At 37.0% G+C, this 16,817-nt stretch overlaps 1 protein-coding gene across 1 annotated transcript in view; it reads right to left on the reverse strand.

The window, feature by feature from the left end:
* Nucleotides 1-16,817, reverse strand: part of SPATA1 (spermatogenesis associated 1) — a 39,606-nt gene that overhangs the window by 16,571 nt on the left and 6,218 nt on the right. Inside the window, exons 3-8 of the mRNA XM_003784195.3 lie at nt 14,914-15,020; nt 12,750-12,867; nt 9,008-9,061; nt 8,686-8,917; nt 3,597-3,711; nt 2,339-2,396 (exon numbers count right to left, since the gene is read on the reverse strand). Coding sequence (XP_003784243.3) covers nt 2,339-2,396; nt 3,597-3,711; nt 8,686-8,917; nt 9,008-9,061; nt 12,750-12,867; nt 14,914-15,020 — 684 coding nt within the window. The remainder of the gene's footprint in view (nt 1-2,338; nt 2,397-3,596; nt 3,712-8,685; nt 8,918-9,007; nt 9,062-12,749; nt 12,868-14,913; nt 15,021-16,817) is intronic.

Here is a 16,817-nt window from a genome sequence, read left to right on the forward strand (position 1 = left end):
AAAAAAAAAAAAAAAAAAAAGAAAGAAAGAAAGAAAGAAAAGAAAAGAAAAAGAAAAGAAAGGGTAAAACTATTATTATTCACAGATGACATGATTTTATATATATATGGAAAGTCCTAAGGAATCTATGAAACAACCTCATAGAATAAAATTTAGCAAAATCTGAAGGGACAAGTTCAATGTATAAAAATTAAACATATACCTTTTGGGATGCAAGTCATTAAAAAAATAAATTATATTTCTACAAATTAGCGACAATCAGAAAATACAAATATTAAAATACTATGTACCGAAGCTTCAAAAATACCAAATACATGGAAATAAAGGTAACAAAAGATGTGTAAAAGCACGATCCTAAAACCACAAACCCTGCTGGGAACCTAACAACCTCAGCAGAGAGAGTTTTCACAAATTGGAAGAGTCGGTGCAGTTATGGTATCAATTTCGTCCCAAATTGATCAACAGATTTAAGGTGATTCTAATCAAAATTCTAATCATCTTTTGTTGAGAAATTGACAAGTTGATTCTAAAACTTATATGAAAACACAAAGAATTTAGAATAGTCAAAACAATCTTGAAGAACAAATTAATCAAGTTGGAAGTCTGATGTTATCTGACAACAAGAAGCAGTAACACTAATCCTCAGTAATGAAGATGGTGTAGTACGGGCCCAAGGATTAAGAAAAACATCACCAAGAAGAAAAAGGAGATTCGAAACTGTTCTCTACCTATGGAGTCAACTGATTCTTTAGTAATACACAGGAAAAATAAAATCTTAAATAAATGGTGTGGAAACTAAACATTTGAGGAAAAAACTGGACTTCAAACCTAACCTCACTATATAGTACACCTCTGAGATGTCGTGGTTTTCTTGAAACTGCCTCTATTTCACAAAGAAAAATTGCACCGAAAGTGCACGAGAAAGGAGCTATTGATGGTTTGAGGAGAAGGTCAGACAGTTGTCTAGAAGAGTAGTAATGGACCAGGAAAATAAGGTATACTTGCAGAATTAAAGACTCATTTGAGGTTTGTGGTTTAACTGTGGTCAGGGTTTTACCACGTGTGAAAGACTTGTACCACAGAAAAGTTAATATTACCTTCTGTGTTTTAGTGTCCTCACCTGTGAATAAGGATAATAGTAACTCCTCAAAGAGCTGTTGAATTAAATGAGCACTTAGAACAGTGATTAGCTCAATAGATGCCGTTTAACTGGTTGTTACCATATCATTACTATTATTTAGATAGGTAGTTACTGAAGTGGCTAAGAATGGCCAGGTGTCTGTAATCCTAGGACCCTGAGAGGCCAAGGCAGGCAGGTTGCTTGGTCTCACAAGTTTGAGACCAGCCTGAGCAAAAGTAAGACCCCCGTCTCTACCAAAAATAGAAAAACTGAGGCAAGAGGATCTCTTGAGCCCAAGTTGGAGGTTACTGTGAGATATGACACCATGGCACTCTACCCAGGATGACAGCTTGCGACTCTGTCTCCAAAATGAATTAATAAATAAATAAATAAAGTGGTTAAGAACATGAACTGTAGAGCTGGTCCAGACCACTTAGAGCCTAACACCAGCCCTATTACTTATTAAACATATGAATGACCCAGCCAAAGTATTGACCCTCTCTGTGCCTCAGTTTTTGCATCTGTAAAATGGGGAAGATAAACATGAGGATTAAGTGACAGAGTACATGAAAAATACTTAGAATAGAGCCTGACAGTTGATATTCACTGTTAGCTATTATTCAAACTAGAATCGTTGTCATCCTAAGACTATCGTAAATTCATCCTGCAAATATTTGCAAAATTCTACCAGTCTATCATATCTTGAGAATAAACTGGTGATTTAAAGAGTGTGCATTAGCTCCTTTAAACCACTGCAATTTCAGAATTAGGTAACATATCCAAGACCACAAAGCTGGTAACTGATAACATAATAACCATTCGTACGGTGCTTTAATTCTCAATATACTATATAAATCTGTTCTAAGGATCTGAGGTGACCAAATACAAGTATAAACATATTAAATTACGGACAAGCTCTTAAAGCTGCCAGTTAAGTGAAGGTTAATGTACCTTAAAACTGGTACTAAGATTTGAGAAGATAATCCAAAAAGGTGTTGGCATATAACTTTTCTCTCCCTCTCGTTTGTGCATCTTATTTCCCCACTCACAAAAGCAGAAGCGAAACTTGGACTACTGACAATTAGGTAACAGAAGTATCTTACAAGAAAACAGGCCCATTTTAATTTGCATTGTCATTTCAATTTCAGTATAAATGCTATGTTGCAATACCTACGTTTTAAATTTGTGCAGTTGAAAACACAAATTTTAAAATCACACCTGATAGTCCTGTCTTCTGCTGACGGCTGCATCTTCTTCAGTTTTGCAAGGGAGCTCACTTAAATGAAATGAGAGATTTGAAAGTCATTAAAACATGATTCCATGAATATTAGCTTTCTTATTTTACATGTTTTATTTAATGTTCTTTTTGTATTTGCTTGTTTGAGACAGAGTCTCACTTTGTCACCCACGGTAGAGTGCCAGGGTATCACAACTCATAGCTACCTCCAACTCTTGGGCTTAAGCGATTCTCTACAGGCACCTGGCACAACACCCAGCTATTTTTGGTTGTAGTTGTCATTGTTTGGCAGGCCCAGGCTGCATTCGAACCCGCCAGCTCTGGTGTATGTGGCTGGCGCACTAGCCACTGAGCTACAGGCGCCAAGCCTTATTTAATGTTCTTTAAAAACAAATATAACATTAAAAATTTTAAAAGCCAGCCCAAGATTAATTTTCGTATTTACTTTCAAACTCATTAACGGTCAACATAAAATACATTTAATATGAGTAATAGAGTTGTATTTCATTACATTATAGCTAAAGTCAAATCCTAGTCCAGTGTCTACATAAGATAAAATAACTGGAAATTTTAGAATCATATTTTGTTCATAGTTGTTTTGTGAATAATTGTTTACAAAAGCCTTTGTCTTCATTTCAAAAGACTATATGCAAAAATCTTACCTAAGTACTAAATTTTCAATAAAATTATACCAATGTGAAACGTAAACGTATTAATGAGTTCATCTATAACCAAGAACCAAAGAGAGGCAGAAGAATTAGTTTTAACAAAGGCAAATAAAGAAATTTTTCTGCCATCAGGTTGCCAGCAGTGACAAAAGGATTACAAGAGAAATAGTTTAAGTTATAAATTATCCCTCACTGTATTGGAATGTTATTATGAAACAGTAAAGATCTGAATCAAGGTCATTTTAGTTAAGAGTATCAGGAATTTCACTCATATCTTCGTTCTAAGAGGAAGTCCTTACAGCAGTCCTCTGGACATCTCGCTCTTTTTCTTATGCTTTCCAGGAGTCCTCAAACTTTTTAAAAAGGGGGCCAGTTCACTGTCCCTCAGACCATTGGAGGGCTGGACTGCGGGCCCCGGGACAGGACGGCTACTAAGCAGGACAGGCAGCGGCGGCAAAAACACCCAGCGGGCCGGCTAAATGTCCTAGGCCAGTTGCACGTGGCCAGCGGGCCGTAGTTTGAGGACACCTGCTAGACTATAACATGTGGGATTAGGCTCCTTACTAATTACCTTTTTCTGTAGTTAAAGTAATCATTATCTGAATCTTCCAATGATCCCGATAAGTCAGAATTTCCGATTTGAGTTTTTGCAACCTTGCTTTCTTTTGGAGTGGCTTTTTCCTCAGCTGATGGTGACGGTCATCCGTGGCAATTAGAGTTCAGAATATTAAGAAAACACCAAAATAAAATTTTGTTTTTATATGTATATACTATAATCTTGTCCTATGTTTCAGAATCCCCAGGACCTTTACTATACAGATTATAAGGTGACAATTCCCAGGGTGAATTTCGTGAATTCTTAGTTTATGTGAAAAAAAAAAAATCTTTGGTTAATTCAGTTTGGGCAACATGGAACCGAGCAACAGTAAGAAGCGACACGACCCCCACATACACAGTCTCCTACTGCGGGGTTTCTCTTGGCTCTGAGTACAACTGAGGCTGCAAGAGCGGGCAAGTTGGGTCTTCCTCAAATTTAACTGTCTTTCAAAATGTTTTGCCAAATCTTTTGCTCTGAGAGAGCTTTCTCGAAAATGCTGGCATAAATACAAGGCACAACAGGTCATTTGTTATTTCAATACAAATACGTTCTCATTTATCAAATCTCCTTTCATTTCAACATGATTTCTCCAAAACTGCACAATCTGTCTTCAAAATATCAACACTGACGCTCTACATGATCTACACGCCAGCAAAGATCCATGAACCCGGCAGTGTCAGTGCAGATGGGTTTTCCCCTGGGGGGATCAATTTGTTATCCTTTAGGGAAAAAAGTGACTCAAATTAATATCTGAAGTCATTTCACAAGAGTTGTCAGAATCTTTGACCACCTGAAGCCCATATTAGTTTTAGTGTGGCTGCTACCATTTATTTCCCAGCTGACCCTAAAATAGTCATTTATGGATAACAAATAGGGCTTTTTTAAAAGACTTACCTGGCTTGGTGCCTATCACTAAGTGGCAAGGGCACCGGCCACATACACCAGGACTGGCAGGTTTGAACCTGGCCTGGGGTCTGCCAAACAACAATGACAACTACAACAACAACAACAAAAAGCTGGGCATAGTGGTGGGTGCTTATAGTCCCAGCTACTTGGGAAGCTGAGGCAAGAGAATCTCTTAAGCTCAAGAGTTTGAGGTTGCTGTGAGCTATGATGCCACAGCACTCTACCCAGGGCAAGAAAGTAAAACTCTGTCTTAAAAAAAGAATCACTTATAATCAAGGGGTGACAAAGTGAGACACTGTCTTAAAAGATCTACTTAACTGAAACATGAACAAAAAAAAATGGATATGCCAGCTATTTAAAATACTATTCCACCTACCCAACCCCAAAAAGAAATAACACAGAACTCAGGAGATTCTGAGTTACATTTTGATAGGGATACAGGACACATACCTGTTATTCCTACCAACAGCTTAGAGCAACGATACACTGTACCATGCAGTACCTATGAAACTCACCAACAAGGAGAATGCAGCTCTATGTACTTTAAAAAATCATAACACAATGTTTTGAGAAATAGATATAAAATACAAATTCACAGAAAAAGGAGCAATGACTTTGGAACTAAGTTCCAAACTGTGAACCATCTGTACAGTAGAGAGAGAGAAATTTCAGCAAAGAAAGGATAGCATCTATTATTATTTTTGTGCTATTGCAGCTATAACCTACGAAAATAGTGGATGATTATTACACATTATTGACTCACAGAGATACATGAAGACAGTTACTACTTTTCAATATTTGTTCAGAACTAGGATCTAAGGCCTCTGTGTTTGATTCTAAGTGTATAGCAACATATTCTTATCTTCAAAGAGTTTATCATATTTAAGAAAACTAAATTTTAAAAAGCTGAACTGCATGCCGATAGTCCCATAGTCCTAGCTACTTGGGAGGCTGGGGCCAAGATTGCTTGAACCCAGGTGTTTGAGGTTGCTATGAGCTAGGGTGACCCCATGGCACTCTGAGTAAGACACTGTCTCCAAAAAAACAAGATAAATAAAAATAAAAAGCTGGGCTGGTTTCTAACAAAATGACAAATAAACCATAGAGTCAATGAATGGGGAGAGCAATAATCCAATTCAGTTCAAGCCAAGACTATGTAAAAAATCACTTAATTTGTGCATTCACACATTAAAAAGAATTTTCACATCTATTATCCAATTATTTATCACAATAAATAGTAATACTGAATAGGAAATTGCCCTGCCAGACAGATAAATAATATTAAATTAACAGCAAATAAAATATGTCAGTAGTGGTTTACAAGATGGACAAATGGGACAGCGTAGAGAGTCTAAAAGTTGTCACGTGTATGTGGGAATTTAGTGTGTGGTAAAGATGTCACTTGAAATCAGTGAGGAAGAAAGGACAACTGGACATGCATTTGGAAGAAACAAATTTATGTTACCTCTTTATAGCAAACATATTCAAAAGATTTAAATAATGAAAAGTTAAAAATTAAAAATTCAACTAATCCATCAAATATTCATCTATATTTTCTGTGAAGCTAGAATGGCAAAGCCCTTTCTAAATATGACATACATGCCAGAAATCATAAAGAAAAAATGTGCAGCTTTGGTTACATAAAAACTAAAATGTTTTTGAAAATAATCAAAAACAATATTAATCTACAAACTGGGAAAATGTTTGTAACATATGAAAAGAACTTTTATAAATCAAACGTAGGATGAACATTTCAACAGAAAATAGGCAAAGGACAAAAATAAACCAGTCATAAATATATGTAACTAGCCAACAAATATATTAAAAGATATTCAACCATACCAGGAGTCAAAGAAATAGCTAAAAAAGAGAAACAGAGCACATTTTTTCTTATCAAACTAGCAAAACTTTTAAAGATTGGTAATATCTCAGAGTTAAAGTCATATATTTTGCATTCTTGTGCCCTATTAGACAAACTTTGCCATTTTAAGAAACTTACAACTATCATCAATAAACTGTAATATACATAAGGGAAAAACGGAGGTACCCAATCTCGTAACACACATAAAAATTAATTCCTAGTAGATTCATGAACCAAACCATAAAATGTTTGCATACCGTAAAACATTGAAGCAAACCATAAAACATTTGCAAGATACAGGACTTAACATTTGCAAAAATTACAGGACTTAATTTTCACGACCTTGGGGCATAAGACGTATTTTTTAAAGAAGATATAAATAACACTGACTATAAAAGAAAGTACCAATAAATCTGTCTACATTAAAATCTAAGAAGTGCAGTTCTACTTCTGCTTATGATGCAGAAAGCCAAAGGAGTGCTCCTACCTGAACCAGGAGAAGAAAATGAGCATAGACTGGCTTCTCATTTAACCATTTTAACCATTTTTTTTTTTGGAGTAAAGCACCAAAGAATTAATAACATTTAAAAACTATGAGAGGTGGACCCTGTGGCTCAAGGAGTAGGGCGCCAGCCCCGTATACGGGAGTGGCGGGTTCAAACCCAGCCCCAGCCAAAAACTGCAAAAGAAAACCCCAAAAAGCCAACATTAAAAACTATGTTTCCACAGAAACAAAAAAGTCTTTAATTTGTCTTCATTTCTGAAATATTTTCACTGGGTAAAACATTCTTTCTTTTTTTTGAGACACAGTCTCACTTTGTCGCCCTCAGTAGAGTGCTGTAGCATCACAGCTCACAGCAACCTCCAACTCTTGGGCTTAAGTGATTCTCTTGCCTCAGCCTCCCAAGTAGCTGGGACTACAGGCACCGGCACAACAGCTGGCTGTTTTAACATTCTTGATTGTCAGGTTTTGTTTGTTGTTTTTTTCTTGACTTTTGATATTTAAAGATATCTCTGAATGGTCATCTGTTTTGCATACTTTCTGATGAGAAGTCTATTATTGTTGTTCCTTTTTCTCTCCACTGTATTTAAGATTTTAACTCAGGTTTTCAACAGTATGATTATTATGTACACAGCATAAAATCCTCACTGAGGTTCTCTCAGCTTTTTGAACCTGTGCTATATTGTTTTTCATCAACTTTGCCATTATCTTTTTGTATTAATACTTGGTTCACCAAATTGCCTTGCAAAATCAACTCTGATGAATTTGAGAACAATCATCACAAAATTAAAACCCCCCATGAAAGTTTCTTTTTGGGGAGTTCAACTAAATAGCACAAATAGCCCAAGGAGTGAAATGGGACACTACGCACACTTCATTAGCCACTTGACCTTGCCCTGTTCAGGAATACGCAGAGTCCACGCTGAATTTGTGTTTCCTAGGTGCTCTTTCCTATCCGTTAGTGATCTTGATGAGTGGAAAGCAGAGGTATGTCCAGGTAAAGAAGATACAGACTCTCACTAAGAATCTCACTAGAATCAAGTAATAAATTGTAAATATTAAATACTTCTAAGATTAAAGAAAGTGCTAAGTTTGGAATGCAAGAAGTGTAACTGGTTAAGAGTTCATATATTCTATAGCTATAATAAATGTTACTGTTAGTTTCTGAGGGTTAATTTAATTCATAAATTCTTGGTAAATGTGCTTTGTCCCTCATGGTTTATTTCCTTATGTAAGAGGGTAAAAAAGTTTGACTGATTTTTTTTTTCTATTGATTCCTAAGAGTGTAGACAGTTTTCTTTATCTAAGTTTAATTTTGATTTGAGCATTTTTAATTATCTGCCACTTTTTAAGAATCAAGTTATTAGGACGTGGATAGGTATGACCAGATTAAAAAAATTTAAATTCTTTAAAATATATATGTCCCCCAACATTAAACTTGTTTTGACTTTGGTTTGATACTGTTTTCCTGATCCCTCTGTCCTCTGAATAATACCAACGTTTTATGAAGTAATCCTTCCTTTCTCTTTCCCCGCGGGCTGAATTTTATCTGAAACGATTTTATTTTTTAAAAAGTAAAGGTGGTAGAGTTTATCTAAGCCCTGTAACTATTTTGTTACACTGGCAAAATTCTTATTTTTTTTAAATCCCTAGGTTGAAGAGCAGCGTTCCTTTTTACCTGTACACTGCCTATATTGGGAAGGCTAGGTTTGCCCGGAATTGGTTCACAGGCTTGATGGCTAAAATGTACTGTTAATCGCGTTTTTGTGTTCCCCCGTTCCAGGTGAAATCACCTTCTTCCTGAGTCTTGTTAAGAAGCTCTTTCAAAGTGTTTTCTAACAAAGTAGAATATCTTCCAGGTTCCTCTCTTGACAAAGAGATGCTAACGGGTCTCTGGACTGTTTCGTCAGCCTCCGTCACACCATTATTAATCTGCCGCTCATCTAAGGTAATGGTCGATGATGCTGAATAAACATTTCCTAAGTGGTCCATTACAGGAAGTAAATATAATTCTGGTTGAAGAGCCTACAACAGAGGAAATTTAAAACATGAGTTGGTCATGAAAGAAGCATAAACCAAGAAATTGGCCTGAGTTTAACATGTCCCATGACGTACGTATGGAGGAGCAAATGACTTGAGTTTCAGTTCTGATTCCTGCTTTTCTTTCACCTGGAAGCAAAGGAGGGAGAAGAAATTAAAGCCTTGACAACATTTATCAATTTTTGCCTCCCCCCTTTTTTGGCAGAAGACATGTTATTTGTGACACGTAAATCAAAATTAAAAGCTAGTAACTATGGCTAGATTCCACAGAATGTAGGGTATAATCCTATTTTTATTCACTAAACCAAACATAATAGAAATTTTATGTCATTTAATAATAATAATTATGGTTATCACTTCCATGGACTCACTCGGAGCCAATTACTACTCTATGTGCCTTATATGTGTTAGCTCAATCCTTGAAACTTCTTACGTTAATCATTGATATCCATAGTTTACAGACAAGGGGATTGAGGCAAACGAAAGCTAAGTCACCTGCCCAAGACTGTGAAGTATGAAGTATCCAAGTCGAGACTCAAAACTAGGTAATCTGATCCCATGGTCCATACTGCTAAACTTTATGTCCTACATATTCTTTTTTTTTTTTTTTTGAGACAGAGTCTCACTATGTCACCTTGGGTAGAGTGCCCTGGGGTCATGCTCACAGCACCTCAAACTCTTGGGCTCAAGAGATTCTCTTGCCTCTGGAGTAGCTGGGTCTATAGGTGCTCACTATTTTTGTTGTTGTTATTGTTATTTTTGTTGTTGTAGTTGTCGTTGTTGTTTAGCTGGCCTGGGCCAGGTTCGAACCTGCCAGCCTCAGTGCATGTGGCTGGTGCCGTAACCATTGTGCTACAGGCGCTGAGCCTACGTCCTACATATTCAATCCATAGAATTCATTTGTTGTTATTTATTTAACGAATACTGAGGGCATACTATGTGTCAGGCAGCTCTCCATGGGAGAGATACAATGACAAATAAGGCAAAGTTCCTGTTCCCATGGCACTAATATTCTCTACCAGGGAGAGCAGATATTAAATGACTAAAAGTGACTTAGGGATTATGATATATGTTTATTAAAATAAAACAGCGATGTAATAACAGGGCAGAAGAAAGTCACTTATAGAAAGAAAATCTAAAACTAGGTAGTGAGGGAAGGCCTTTTTGAAAAGATAATACTTGAGCTGAGACTCGAGTTATGAAAAGCAGCAGCCAGCTATCTGAAAATCAGGGGAGAATGATTTTCCGGCAAGCGTAAGGACTAAAATCAGAAATGAGTTTGCCATATTTGAAGCCCAAAGAAAGATTTTTGTCGCTGAAGCATAAGACTAAGAAGAAAATGGTAACAGATAAAACCTAAGAGGCAGCCTATGTGACCAGACACAGCGGGTCTAGCTGCCTGTCACTGTCAGCCCCATGCAGAGATGGGCGTCAGGTCCAACAAGCTTCATTGTTAGGGCGCCAGCAATCTGGACATCACCGAGAGTAAGTTCTCCAAGTCTGTCCTGCCCTTCCATTTCCACAACCACAGTTTTATACATAGAACTTCAAAGCAAAGACCATATTAACCCTTACCTTAACCGATAATAAACAACAATAGCATAACTCATGACCCATAAAACATTTCCAATTCAAAAGTTAATCTCCGAAATCAGTTGTCCTAAACTACCCAAGATACAGATTTTTAGGTGAAGCTAAATTTACAAAACAAGAATGGAAGACAGGAGAAGGTCACGTAGGCGCGAAACCAACCAGACCAGCGGTGCTGCCTCGGCCCCAGCCTAATCCCATCTGACTCTCACTACGGGTGCTCTCACTATGCCTTCCAGTGGTTCTCAACCTTCCTAATGCCGCAATGTATTTTCCTTGTTAAAAAGGGGTCGCGACCCACAAGTTGAGAACCGCTGCTAGGCCTTCCTTATCTCTTTCCTGTACTACGGTAGGAGCCTTCTAGCTGGACTCCTAGCCTCCAGTCTCTTCCCACATCAACCCAACCTTCTCAAACAGGCCCAGGTAATTTTACTGAAGGCGTTAGTCATGTCACCCTTTTGCTCAAAACCTCCTTGTCTTCAGAAAAAATCCCAATTACTAATCAAGACCTTCAACAAACTACTTTGTGACTTTATAGTTCCCACTATTCCCTCTCGTGTAGTCAATGTTCCAAATTAATGGCTTTTTCTGTGTTAGTTGCTTGCTTTTCTACTTCTATGCTCATTCTGTTTTCTCTGCTCAGAAAGATTCTCCCACCCTTCATCCTTGGGAGAGCGACTATTGATCTTTCAAGATCAAAAGTGAATGTAACTTCTTCCTTCTTCCCTTGCTGGAACGAATCGCTTTTTCATCTGAATATACAAAATATAACATTTTATTTATTTATTTTATATATTTTATCTTCACCACTACACTGAACACTTTTAAGAACAGGATCCATATCCAATTCTTTTTCCTAGTTTTATAGATAGAAAAACATCAATAAATATTTGTTGAAAATAGTAAAATAGGTCCCTGCCAATCTGAGATTCAGAGATTGATATTTTGTAAATCGACACGAGAGTCGTTTATTTTCTTCCCTATTTGAAGAAAATTAACTGAATGATCAGTGAATTAGTGTTCTGGCATGCTAACTAGAATCCTAATAACAAACACTTCTTCACATTTAGCTATTGATCCCAAGATTCCCACATAGCAAATTATGGTAGCACTTTGAGGGAATATTCTTATTTCTTCATTATTTAATTTGCTCAATAAACATTTAAATACCTCTAAGTGGGCTCGGTGGGCACCCGTGGTTCAGTGTTTAGGGCACTGGCCACATGCACTGGGGCTGGTGGGTTTGAACCTGGCCAGGGCCTGCTAACCAATGACAACAATAACAACAACAACAACAAAAGCTGGGCATTGTGGTGGGCACCTGTAGTCCCAGCTACTTGGGAGGCTGAGGCAAGAGAATCACTTAAGCCCAAGAGTTTGAGATTGCTGTGAGCTGTGACACCATAGCACTCTACCAAGGGTGACATAGTGAAACTCTTGTTTCAAAAAAAGAACAAAAAAGTAAAAAACCTCTAAGTGCAAAGCACAGTCAGGCACCAGTTACAGATATTATATAATGGAATTAATTAAAGTCCCTACCCACAAGGAATAAAAAAGATATTAAACAATAATCACATAAATTGATATATAATAACGACAATATGCTAACTAGAGTGCTGTAAGAATATACTGAATTTTAAAGAGTTCAAATATACAACATCTTGATAGAAGATATGAGAAACTAGAAACTCTGAGATCTGATGGCTTGTTAGATTGGGAATTCCAGCTAGGAATTCTCTCCACTCTTAGATTATCCTGACACGCATAGAAACTACACATAGGAGAGTTCAGTAGGTAATAGCTGACGCCAAAAAAAAAAAAAAAAGAAAGAAAAAGTTGAGCCAAATTATCATTTATACACTAAGTGAGGCTAGTTGTGGCCCAAGCAATAAGAGCTCCATTTTTCTCCAGAACACAAGCACTTACTTAAAGCACTTTTAAAAACTGTCATTTAAATTGAAAAAATATATTACTTTTATAATCACATTTTAAATCTGTTTTCCTTTTCTTCTCAAGAAAATTCACATCCAAAAAAGCCCCCATCCTTTTATTGCTGAAAATACGCCCGTCAGCTCCTTCCTTCTTGGTCTGTGCACTTATTTCATTATGATTGAGATTACATATCTCTTAGTATTTTAAGAAAACTTGAGTTAATAAACATGTGAGAAACACGATTTCATAAGGAATGGCTTTCCTTAATCAGAAGACAAAGATGAAGAAAACTTACCACAGCTAAATTATTTCCGATGCATTTCAGAAATAAAAATTTTTCTGCAACAGCATCTTCACCAAGGAACTCACCCAGACGTTCCCTCAAGGCTTGCAAAGTAAGATGAGGAGATACTCTGAAATATCGTGAAATTGCTTTATAATGCAAAATTAATTAGATATTGCATCTACTAATGATTCAGCAACTTTAGTTAGCTCAAACGTAAATATTGGTTTATTATGTCTGATACAGCCTGAGATGCTTCTACACTGCCTGGCCCCTGGTAGGTCTTTCTTAAATATCTTTTAAAATAAGTGTTTAAAAGTCTGCCTTTTGACTGAGTGTGGTGGCTTATACCTGTAATCCTAGAACTCTACGGGGAGGCTGAGACAGGATTACTCCAACTCAGGAGTTTGAGACCAGCCTGGGTAAGACTGAGACGTCTCTACTAAAAATCAAAAAATTAGTCAAGCATTGTGGCATGTGCCGTAGTCCTAGCTACTTAGAAGGCTGAGCCAGGAGAATTGCTTGAACCCAGGAGTTTGAGGTTGCTGTGAGCTAGGCTAATACCATGGCTCAGCCATGGGCAACAGAGTGAGACTGTCTCAAAAAAAAAAAAAAAAAAAAAGTCTGGGCAGTGCCTGTGGCTCAAAGGAGTAGGGCACTGGCGCCATATGCCAGAGGTGGTGGGTTCAAACCCAGCCCTGGCCAAAAACTGCAAAAACAAACAAACAAACAAAAAAACAAGTCTGCCTTTTAAAATTATGCATAGAAACACTGTTTATAAATATTCTTTTTGTAATGAAAAGGAAAAAAATTGTTCACTTTGCTAAGTTAGCTCCAAATTTTGTTAAAACTTGTTATGAAATTTACATACTTTTATACATATATTAAAGAACACTTTAGTCACAGATATTTATTTTGGAAGTTTGGCGAGAGTAGCCAGCGCTTAAAATTTTTTCAAATAACCAAATGTTGTCGGATTCCACATCTTTACTTATTAGAGATACTTCATTCCTCAGTGTGTAAAATTTAAAGCCATCATTGATGCTATTGTTCTGAGTTCTTGTTTTTCTAGGATCTGATGAGAAATATTAGATATACAGAAATACAATTCATTCATTCAGTCAGCAAGCATTTACCAAACCTCCTACGTATCAAACATCGTTCCAAGGATGATAATGTGGCAATCAACAAAACAGACAAAAACTCTGCCCTCATAGACTTTACAATCTAGTGGTAGGAAAGAAAAATTAACTAAGTAAATAAGTAAAAAATATAGTTCATAAGACCCTGCTAAGTACTACAGAGAAAAATAAAACACGGAAGGGAGAAAGGGACTGTAGCTGTGATTTAAAACACAGTGATATGGCTCGGCGCCTGTGGCTCAAGGGGCTAAGGTCCCAGCCACATACACCTAAGGTGGCGGGTTTGAATCCAGCCTGGGCTCACCAAACAACAATGATGCTGCAACCAAAAAATAGCCAGGCGCTGTGGCGGGCGCCTGTGGTCCCAGCTGCTTGGGAGGCTGAGGCAGGAGACTCGCTTGAGCCCAGGAGTTGGAGGTTGCTGTGAGCTGTGATGCCACAGTGCTCTCTCTACCTAGGGGGACGGCTTGAGGCTCTGTCTCAAAAAAAATAAAAAAATAAAACACAGTGATAGAATATCTGCACAGACAGTGATATTTAAGTAAAGACCTAAAGGAGGTGAGAGCATGTATGTAGTCATGGGTGTTTCTGTGTTTTTAGGAATATGCATATAGATAACTGCACATAATACATATATACATATGTTGTTTGTTTATATTTTTAAACTGTTCAGAGAAAGGGCCATTGCGGATATATTGGCTTAATGATTATTCACAGCTCTTCAACAGGTTTTTAATCTCAGATCACTTCTGAGTTTTCTTGGTGTATAACCATAATATAGAGGTTGTACAATTTTCTGGGTGGCAGTATTATAGCCCAGGGTTCTGTTTCTACAGCACTGTTTGATTTCATTGCCACATAGCCCTATTTATTGATAGTATTCATTAAGTTAAGAAATGGATCTGTCACATGGACAAGGTATTTTTCACTTAGAATTTTTAAATTTCCAGAAAGCATTTTTCTCTGCAGGAAAAAAAAAGGGGGGGGGCGGGTTCTGTTTCAGGCACGTTGTTACATGACCACAAAATACTTGCCTTATAAATCCAGCTGAAATGAATTTGTTAACAACTTCTATAGAAATGGTATTTAATTTATAGTTCCAGGATCCTTCAGGGACATAAAAAACATGAAGCTCCACCAACTGAATAAATTGACAAGAACAGCAGTTAAAATATTATTTAGGTGACAAAACAGTTGATATCCTATAGAATTTTAGGTCTAATAAACACAATTAAAATAGATACAGAATGCATGCATCCCTCTGAGCAAACAAAAAACAAAATGAAGAACCAGAAATTTATTCTTAAATTGGCATATCTGGCGTTGGAAACAATGAGAGATTTAGCTCCTAGATTCTCCCAGCACTCTGATGGAAGGTGTTCCTTCTGTGGCCCACAATAAGAACAGGAGAGCACCAAGACCAGTTTTGTTATCACCAACCTTCACCCCATTCTACTCCCCACCTGCTCAGTTTCACTAGGGTGACCTTGTACAATCTTTATCCTTTGTATATTGTCTCTTTACTCCGTTCTGATGATCGCTAGCTCTCTTGCAAGAGGCTCAATACTGTGGTCTGGAGAATATGTTTGTTCCCCAGATTTCTAGGAAGAACCTATTCCTAACCAGTGATGGGAAAACAAATGGTTGTTCTTACACGGGGCATATCTGTAAGCTTGTCTGTGCTTATGTAAAACTGTTTATTTTACTATTAACGTTTTGTTATATCCTTGATTAGAGTACTTCTGTTTAGAGGAATCTTTAGATTACTACAACAGAAATAGAACAATTATAGCAGATATAGTCCTATCTTTTCATCTCATGAAGTTGTGATATTCACTGCATATTAAAGTCAAAACGTGGCTTCGTGTCTGTGGCTCAAGCAGCTAAGGCTCCAGCCACATACACCTGATTTGGCGGGTTCAAATCCAGCCCGAGCCCACCAAACAACAATGACAGCTGCAACCAAAAAATAGCTGGGCGTTGTGGCGGGCGCCTATGGTCCCAGCTACTTGGCAGGCTGGGGCAAGAGAATCACATAAGCCCAAGAGTTTGAGGTTGCTGTGAGCTGTGATGCTATAGCATTCTACCCAGGTACACAGCTTGAGGTGCTGTCTCAAAAAAAAAAAAAATAAATAAATAAATATAAAATTAAATAATAAAAGTCAAAACATTTAAATGATTATACTCAAACCACAATGTTAAATATCTGAGAAACCTTTAAAAGTTTGAATATGATCTACTATGGATATTATTAATTTTTACAGGAGATAAAAATGGTTCTTAAACTGAAGGTTTTGTTTTTTAAAGCCTAGAGATGACTTCTATACTTATGATGATGAGGTATTAACTAACAATTTAAGATGTTTGTGCACATCTGATAGTGAAGTTTGCTATATGCTGCATTTTGAACACCACAGTATTTAAAAAATTATTCCCTAGCATACTAATAAATATTTGCAAAACCTTCAGTGAAGCAAATATGACCTTATTTACAAATATGACCTTATTTGACCTTATGACCTTATGTACATTAATATTTTATAGGTGGAAAATATTTCTTAATAAGTATGTTTGTGGTATAGTGGTGAGCATAGCTGCCTTCCAAAAAAAAAAAAAATCTATTTTAACAGTTAATTTTTTCCAGAACAACAAAGTAGTTGGAAAAATACTGAAAAATTTTAAAGTATATATAGTGGAGGTAAAAGCCTGATTGGAGTTGGTTTAACAGAAAGTGGGAAGAAGGTATTGGAAGTGTGAGATGGTATGAAACACTGGTCTAGAAATGTGGAAAATTGAATAAAAGAGTGGCAGACAGTAAGATTTACTGCCTGCAAAAGATTCCACTTAAGACTCATGGTCGTGGCTCGGCACCTATAGCTCAACCGGCTAAGGCGCCAGCCACGTACACCTAAGGTGGCGGGTTCGAATCCCCAGCCCG

This window comes from Otolemur garnettii, unplaced genomic scaffold, assembly GCF_000181295.1.
Source record: "Otolemur garnettii isolate 467f Iridium unplaced genomic scaffold, OtoGar3 scaffold00010, whole genome shotgun sequence".
NCBI lineage: Eukaryota > Metazoa > Chordata > Mammalia > Primates > Galagidae > Otolemur > Otolemur garnettii.